This window comes from Urocitellus parryii, chromosome 2 (genome assembly GCF_045843805.1).
Source record: "Urocitellus parryii isolate mUroPar1 chromosome 2, mUroPar1.hap1, whole genome shotgun sequence".
Taxonomy (NCBI): domain Eukaryota; kingdom Metazoa; phylum Chordata; class Mammalia; order Rodentia; family Sciuridae; genus Urocitellus; species Urocitellus parryii.
The window spans coordinates 68930320-68939170 of NC_135532.1; the positions used below are offsets into that span (position 1 = coordinate 68930320).

At 47.1% G+C, this 8851-nt stretch overlaps 1 protein-coding gene across 1 annotated transcript; it reads right to left on the reverse strand.

The window, feature by feature from the left end:
* Positions 1-319: 319 nt before the first annotated feature.
* Kctd12 (potassium channel tetramerization domain containing 12) lies at positions 320-2409 on the reverse strand. Its single transcript, XM_026407506.2, has one exon. The coding sequence runs from the start codon at positions 2211-2213 to the stop codon at positions 1233-1235; it is 981 nt and encodes a 326-aa protein (XP_026263291.1). The 5' UTR covers positions 2214-2409; the 3' UTR covers positions 320-1232.
* Positions 2410-8851: the final 6442 nt, after the last annotated feature.

Consider the following 8851-nt stretch of genomic DNA (forward strand, 5'->3'; position numbering starts at 1 on the left):
ATAAGATTTATAATCAACAAGAAAATAAAAGTTCAAAAACTAAAACCCTACTGGGTAACTCTTTGGTTAAGTTCTATACTTATTAGCAACTTTAAGTTTAGGACTCAAAACAGTTCAATAAACTGCTAGTTAAGAGTAGATCTGTTAGTAATCTTGATAAATTGCTTTGCAAGTTTGCATTTATTGTTTGATATTTTTAAGTGTGTATGTTCTCAAACAGAGGGTACAAACTTCCAACTTCAAATAATAAATGAGTTATGTCTGCTCCTCCCTTCCCACCCTTCCTTTCCTACCTCCCTCCCTTCCCCACCCCCTAAATCTTAGATCTAATGATTGTACAGTCCTACTGCCCATGACGTGCACTCCTGCCCAGCTCCATTTGTCACTGCCAGATGATTCCCACTGCACTTGGAGACCTGGGCAGCCTTGCCTCTTCTGAGGCAGCGCCCTTTCTCCCTCTTGCCTAGAACTGCCGAATCAGCCAATGGAACAAGGACTCTGGCAACATGCAGAGGAGAAAGGGCGCCCCCCTTAGGCAGGAGGATCACTTTCTACAAGTTCAAGCTACAGGCTTCTTCTACTATGTGTTAAAAGATTTGGTCCATCACCGTGCCAGCACTAGTCTTCTACTTCTACCTGTAACTTTTCAAAACGTATTCAAATTTACAGTCACCGAATTGCCTCCACGGGGTCTTAATTCAGTTATCAGTCTTCCACTCAGTCTTCTAAAACTCTACCTTTAAGAGGGCCAAAGACTGTAGTGACCTTTTAAAACAGTATCCCAACAGTTCTGATATCTTAAACCCGGAGTGAGTCAAAAGAGTTTGAGAAGATTCCAATGAATCTTCTACACACTGAACAACGTCCAATCAGGTTTTTGAACAATTCAATCATTCCCAGGTACTCGGTGACTTTGTGGCCCCGCAGCGGTGCCACTAGATCCAGATTTAAGTACAATCTGGGGGAAGGGTAGTTTGAGACACGGAGTAGAGGAAACATGGGGTGGGGGCTACATCTGAGCGCTCTTGGTTAGAGAGGTTCAAAGAAGACGAAGAAGCCCAGAGGATTTGTGGCTGCTGATTCTTAAATGGGGGTCTAACAGGTCTGGCCGAGCTACTGGAGGGGGCGTCAGGAACCAGGGGACAGAAGACGTGTGTCAGGAGGATCTATAATCGTCTCCCCCGCGTGGAGAAGGGAAAGTGGGTGCTGGAGTGGCGAGGGGTCTGGGGAGCTCACTCCCTGCAGAAGACGTACTCGGTGTAGCTGGTCCAGATCTTGTCCTCGCTCTGGTCGGTGCTGCTGGCAAAGGCGCAGGTGCCTGTGGAGCTGCACGCCACCATGTGGAAGCCCGACTCGGACAGCTTATCGAAGGCCTGCTCCAGGAAGTTGAACTTGAGGTAATAGCGTGAGGTGTAGCGCTCCGGGGGCCGGTCGGGGTCCCGGCTCTCGTTCAGGGTGTCCCCGAACACCTCCTTGGCCAGCGACGTCTTGCCGCACACAGTGATGCGCGCCACCCGCCGGAACTTGGCGTCTGCTTGTGCGTCCCGCCCGATGGTGTAGGAGCCACGGTAGCCGATAGTGATGTAGCCCGAACGCCGGCTGCCGTCCAACGACTGGGACGGAGTGAGCAGCGGGCCCACTGCACCCCCGGACGGGCTGCGGCTAGCCAGCTCCAACGTGGGCGACGGTGCCCCGGCCGAGGCGCCCTCCTGCTGCTCCGGCTCCCCGCAGCCCAGCGGCAGCAACTCGTCGCCCAGCGAGCCCTCCTTGTGCACCCCGCGCCGGGAGTGCGGCGGCGGCCCGGGGCCGGGCTGCTGGGGCGCCCCGAGGCGGCGCACGAGCTCTGGCAGCTCGAAGTACTCGGCCTCGCGCTGAAGCCGGCTGCGCTCGGGGAAGTAGTCGGGCAGCACAAGCTGCAAGTCCCGAAGGTAATCCAGGATGTAGCGGAAGAGGAAGCCGTCCCGGTCCAGAAAGAAGCGGCCTTTGCTGTCCCGGGCCAGCTCCTGCGGCTGCTGCTGCGTGAACATACGCCAGAGCAGCGAGTCTGGCACCGACACCACAGTACAGCGCCGGGTCACATACACCTGGCCCCCCACGTTCAGCTCCACGATATCGGGGAAGAGCGGCGGCTCCGCAGAGGACGACGAGGAGCCGCTGCCGCCCCCGCCGCCGCCCCCGTTGGGTAATCCTCGTGTGCTGTCCGCCAGAGCCATGGCAGAGAGGTGGCCGGACTGGACCAGTGGCCGAGAGTGGGGCCGCGCTCAGGAGCCGCAGCCGCCTTTCTCAGAGCCCCGGAACCGGGACGCTTGCTCAGCCCAGCGCCCTGGCCGCTGCCACTGGGAAGAGCAGCGCGGTGCGAGCGCGCCGCTGTGCGCCCCCGTGAGCTCCGGTGCGCAGCACCCGCCTCGCCCGCGCGCTCCAGGCGAGTGCCGGGTCGCGGCCGGCGCGCCGCTTAAGTAGAGCCGCCGGCTGGGGCGCCGCGGCGCGCAGGAGGCGTGGGCGGCTGCGGAGCGGCGGAGCCTCGCTGGGGCGGGGGAGGGGAGAATAGGGAATCGATCTGCATCTTAAACGCTGACGCCGCGCGGGGCTGCTGGCTCCACCCCGGCTCGCGCTCGCTCCGGGGGCGACCCAACTCCCTTCTGGCGGACCGCGCTCCGGCCCCTTCCCTCTCCCGCCCAACTTTCTCCCTCTTTCGAATGCCTGGGGCTGAGCTGGGACTGGCCGCTGTTCTTTGGAGGGGCAGTCGCTGGGCCCCCTCCCCTGTTAACGTCACCCACACCCGGGGACTCTGGAAGGAGGAAGTAAACTTTTGGGCGTCTTCCACTCCAAAGAATGGAAACGGGTGACCACCGCCAGTCCCGCGGTCTCCGGAACTGGCCGCTGCAAACAGTACAGCTGTGCTGCCACCGTCGCTGGAAGTTCTCGAGAAAAACAAAAAACCTGGAGAGACAGAGAGGCCGCCCCAACCTAGAACAAGCAGATTTTGTTCACGTTAATGCCCTATAGCTTCGAAAAATCCCTAGAAACAAAGAGCTAATAACCTCAGTATCCTGTCGTAGGACGCTCTCAGATAGTTTTTCTCAGTACATAGTCACTCATTTGTCGGAAGACCTCAGGATTGGAGGCGATGAGCTGAAATTGCAATGGAGGGAACTTGGATGGGTAAAAGGTGTCACACATGCGTCCCCATGAGGAGGACTGAAACAGCCTCCGCCTTGTAGCAACTTCGTGGCCAGACTGAAGGGACAGAGAATAGTAAGGCCACAGGTTCTCTTCAGTCATCGGTAAATTGTGCCAGAACACTCAGAGGGAACGTAATTTTTAAAACCACCTTTCAGTGCCTGTGTATTTATCTTCTCAGTTGGCCCAGATGCCCTTGCTCTTCTGCTTGCTTCCATCTTTTGGTTAAGTCCTTTACAGGTTCCTTCTGATCTCAGGGAGGGATATTTGTATGTTTAAAAGCCCTCTAGTACATCTTGCCCGATTTTCTCCTGCTCCCTGCACATTCAAATTCACTAATTACAGCCCCGCTACCCACGTCCTGCCTTTGCGCTCAGCACATTGAAATTTCGTGTTTATGAGTGATTAGCTGATCCTGACTTTGGTAAATAAATAAATGCATCAGCGATTCAAGAAGAGTGAATAAAAGAGAATATTGAGAAATCATTGGGTCAATGAATATTTGCTGTGCACCTTCTATTTCCTGGACTCCAGGTAGTGAAAAATGCAAGGTTTGATGATCTCCAAGGCTCTTTGAAAATAGTCCAATATGCAAAAGGTCAGAGATCTGTGTGGATTTTCACGTCAGTTTGAAATACAGGCCATCAATCAGGATATATCTGGCAGGAATCTTTGTTCTGGATAATCATGTTTACCCTTTTGTGTAACTACCCAGTAAGCTTCATAGTCTCCTCACGGATAAGTGTCATTTCCATTTTGAAATGTTTATGTCTGCTCAACAATTATCACACTCATGTCAGTGCTCTGAAAAAAGATCAAGCCCCAAACCAGCTTGCTTAATTGCAAGTACAGATTTTGATACTGAATATATTTCACCACTCTTTGTACTGTTCTTTGGGATAAATAATAGATGATCCAAAAGTTCCAAGTTCCAATGCTGCATTTCTGGGTGGTTGTGCTGTTATGTATTATATAATTTGTCACACAATTGAAGAGCTTAGTCTTCTATAAATCCAAGGAAAACCTTCTTTGTATCAATTCTGCACATCTGTTTTAATGGTTATTTTATTCATCATGACAGCAAATCCTGTCAGCTCTACCTGCTAGATCCTTCTAGACTATTCAGTTTCATTATCTCCCCGGCACCACCCTGGACCAAGGCACCATCACCTCTTGTCTTTGTCTCCTAACTGCTTCCACCCTTGTCCCCTTAGTCTTCTATCACCAGAACAAAATCAGGGATCTTGTTATAACCTGTGTCCAGTATGTCTCTCTACTCAGAGCCACACAGTGGTTTCACATCTCACGTAAGAGCAAGTCGTTTCAGTGGCCTACAAGACTCTGTATGATTGGAGCTGTCACACTCATTCCTCTCTGAGGATCTCCAAGGAGGTCACTAGCTTTAACCACAAAGCCCCCTTCCTGTTTTCTCAGAGCCTTTGCCCTTCCTTTTTCCTTTGCCTAAAAGATTCATTCCCTCCTCCTACATGCCTTCCTGTCCAGAGTCAGCTGACTCCCTTTTCACTGTCTCCTTTCTTGATTACCCAATTTAGTACAATGCAGCCACACTCTAGAAGCTTCCTCTTCCCTGCCTTACTTGTTGATTGTCTGTTACATTAGAATGTAAAGAGTTCAGAGATTTTTGTCTGATTCATTCATTGCTACTTCCCCAGTATCTAGAATAGAGCTTGCATACTACAGGCATTTAATAAATATCTGTTGTTCATTTATTCATTCCACCAAGGTTTATTCAGGGGCTATATGTTAATCAACTTTCTGTTGCTGTGACAAAATGCCCGAGAAAATCAACTTAAAAGAGGAAAATTTCATCTTGGCTCATGGTTTCAGAGGTTTCAGTCCATGGTCATTGGCTCTGTTGTTCCTGGGCCTGTGGTGAGGCAGGACATGGTGGAGAGTGTGTGTGGTGATGCAAAGCTGCTTTGGCCAGGAAGCAAAGAGGAGAGAGAGAAAAATAGATCAGGGAAATATATACCCTTCAAGGCATGTCCCCAGTGACCTACTTCCACTAACTAGGGTCCCACCTTTTAAAGGTTCCTCTACCTCCCAATAACCCATTAAGTTATGAATTCATCAATGAATGAATCCATTGACAAGGTTTGAACCCTCATGATCCAATCACCTCAAATAGCCCTCTTACCACTTACCACTGCTGCATTGGGGACCAAGCCTTTAACACCTGAGCGTTGGGGGAAAACATTTTAGATTCAGGTCAAAACAGCCTACTATTATGTTTCAGAGAGTGTGTTAAAAAATAATTACTACCCTCTTAGAGCTTACAGTCTAATTGCAGCCGGCAACTCACATCCTGCCTTTGCACCTTTGGAAACATATAATATATATACACACAGACACACACACACACATATATGTAAGTGTATTTCAGATAGAGATAAGTGTCATGAAGAAAACATCATCATGAAATGAGATGGGTGAGTGTGGGGATTCTGCCAGAGGGCCTATGGAAGGGCTCTCCATGAAAGTGACATTTGTGCTGAACGATAAGAAAGAGACAGCCATGGGACAGTCTGGAGGAAGAGCATTCCAGGCAGAAGCCAAGCAAGTCAAAAGGGCCTGGGTCAGGAAGGAGTTCAGTATGTCTTACAGCAGCGTAGGGATTGCATCAACTGCTTTCTCCTGGGAATCTCCAAGTTACCTTGAAGTCATGATTTGATGCAGACTCAGATGTGAGAGGTACTGTGTGCTGATATGCAAGCAGCACACCCAGTATTCATCCACCCCAAGAGAGTCTACTGCAGAAAAGCTGTTGGTACTTCCTGGTGAAGCCAGGTTGTGCAGGAGATGCAATAATGAAAGAGACTGTGGTTTGAAACGAAGAGTAAATTTCTGATTAATTTTGTGTGTTCTGTTTCTTGTCTGTTGGCTAGTATCACAAAATTCGAGAGGAAATGTAACTGAGGAACTTTGATGCTGGCACGAGAGAGCCTGGGTGTTTATGGAGCGAGGAGTAAGTTATAATTCTTCAGCATGTCCAGTATGTTAAATATGCTTAATTGGAAGAGGGTCCAGGAGGATTAGAAAAACCACTCACCCTGTGCTTAGTCTCAACCCAGTTTCTTTTTCTTTTTTTAAAGATATACATGACAGCAGAGTGTATTTTGACATATTATACATACATGGAGTATAACTTATTGTAATTAAGGTCCCATTCTTGTTCACCCCTGTTTCTAGTGCTGGATACATTGTTGATCATTGTTCCTGTTTAGGTGACTCTGTACTTTCCTAAGAATCAGCATGCCTTGCTAGTACTGCCGCCTTTGCTCCTGGGTGTAGGGTACTGGAAACATCCCTAGATCTAAATTCTTATCTCATTCCATCCTACCACCTGCTCTTCCAACCGACTTTTCCACCCCACCAAAGCACTTCTCAATGTTCTACACACCAAAGATCTGAGGAAAGGAATTGAGGAACACAAAGAGAAATATAAAGCTTAAAGGGGAGGAATATCTGGGGCAAAGTGAAGTGAGTGCCTCTGAGGGTTGAATGAATTTAATATATGTGAAAATGATCTGAAAGCTGTAAAACACCATTCAGTTGTCAGAATCATTATTTTCCACCACTTATCACGGTGCCTGACAAGTCTGCTCAATAAATGCTAGATGAATAAATGAATGACAGAAACGTTAAAACGAATGCTGTAGGGAAAGGGGAGGAGAGGTGGAATCAGAAATTGTCCTGAACAAATACTGACTGCATTTGTCATCTCCAGAATACACACGTCCATCTTTTCTGTATGCAGGCTTTTAAAACCATTGGCTTTTTGCATTCAGAGAGAGAAACAAATTGGGTACAGAAATTCATTAAATAACAGTAAGTTTAAATTAGGAACCAAATGACTTATTAAGGATTTGGCAAAAGATAGACTAACATCTAATCTTAAATGAGAGGAAAAAAAAAAGTTCTGTGAAGGACATTGCCAGATACTAGGAAATGAAAAATGTTCCAACATGGAATGATTATCCCTGCTCTATGATTTTTATACTTACTAGAATCAGAGGAACAAAATGTTGGAAACGTTTTCATTTTTATTTCTATTTCCATAAAAACAATGTTTGAACCTTTTCCAGGAAACCAGTAACGATCTCATAGCAAGCATTTATATAGCACTTACTGAATGTGAGGTCTGTTTATAGAATTGTGCATGTACTAACTCATTTAGTCCTCACAGTAACTCTATCAAGTTCATATTATTATCAGGTTGATCCAATTTGAGGATGAGAAACTAAGGCACAGAGAAGTTAGGCAATTTCCCTGTTATCATATAGCAGATAAGTAGTGAAGCTGAGATTTGAATCCAGGGAGTCTTGCTTTAGAATCTGTGTGTGTGTGTGTGTGTGTGTGTGTGTGTGTGTGTATGTATATATTAATTGTCAGTGGACCTTTATTTTATTTATATATGCAGTGCTGAGAATCAAATCCAGTGCCTCACACATGCTAGGCAAGCGCTCTACCACTGAGCTACAACCCCAGCCCTGAGAATCTGTGCTTCTAAACACTGCATTTTATAGCCTCTAGGAGTGCTTTATATGTATTAAAAAGTAGTTTCTTTTATTTCCCCCTCCCTTCACAGAGGAGAAACCCATGGCAAAGAAAGGGTAGGTAACTTGGCCAAAATAAGGCAGCTATTTATCTCTGCTGGAGGCACATGGTACTCTAAAGTCTGAAGGTTAATGCCCTGCAGTAATGGTAACCAGAAACTCAAGTAGCCAATGTGCAGGAATAGGGTTAGGAAAGACTTCTTTGGGCTCCTGATTCTTCCTTCTGCCTTCTCTCACTTGGCACAAACTTGCCTCAAGTGAGAAACTCTAAGGACATATTTGAGCCTGTGTATAGAAATGCACATAATGTCCCAATCTTTGTCCAGTTCAGTCCTGAACACACAATACACATGCTTTTATTTCTGGCTTTCTAAAATACCATTATGGTTTGCAAAGCACTGGGCTCTTAGCGTGTTTATTTGGTTTCATTCTGATCTCATTAATTCTAGACCAGGATAAAGTGGGTCTGTGGAAACTGCAGAGACCTGGGTTCTGCTATTCAAAAGTAAGTGGTATCCATTGGTCTCCCGGGACTCATAGAACTGAACAAATGCCCTGGACTTCTGGCATTAAATGTCAAACTGGGCACACAAAAAGCTGGACCACACACACAAGGGTCTGGAATCTCTGACCAAGACTAATTATTAACATCACAGACATTTTATAAGTATTGGAAGGCCTTGGCTTCAAACTGTGATGTTAAACTCGGAGGTAAGCTGTTCATGAGTTGGGACATTCTAAAACTTTGTTGTGTTTTAGAGCTTTTATCAGATTCATTTAATTATCACAATTTGGAGAGGGGTTATCCAATCTGGGTTACAAATGAAGAGAAAATTTCAAAAAGATTAGGTGACTTAAGGCACCTCTCAGGTAGTGGCAGGATGCAATGGTGCCTGTCCAGTAGCTGGAATGCAGCACTGGGAGGTCTGTGGATGCCTTCTGATTCCATCCTCAGTGTGCCATACACTCCTTAGCAGCCATGTCAGATTGACTCCATTTAATGCCCTCAATGAGGGTTGTCATTCAAAATGTCACCTTGGAAAAAGGCACACTCATATATTGCTGATGGAACTGCAAATTGGTGCCACCAATCT

What these genes read in the sequence shown, in the direction of transcription:
- Kctd12 (XM_026407506.2), bottom strand. Translation starts at nt 2,213, where the DNA reads ATGGCTCTGGCGGACAGCACACGAGGATTACCCAACGGGGGCGGCGGC.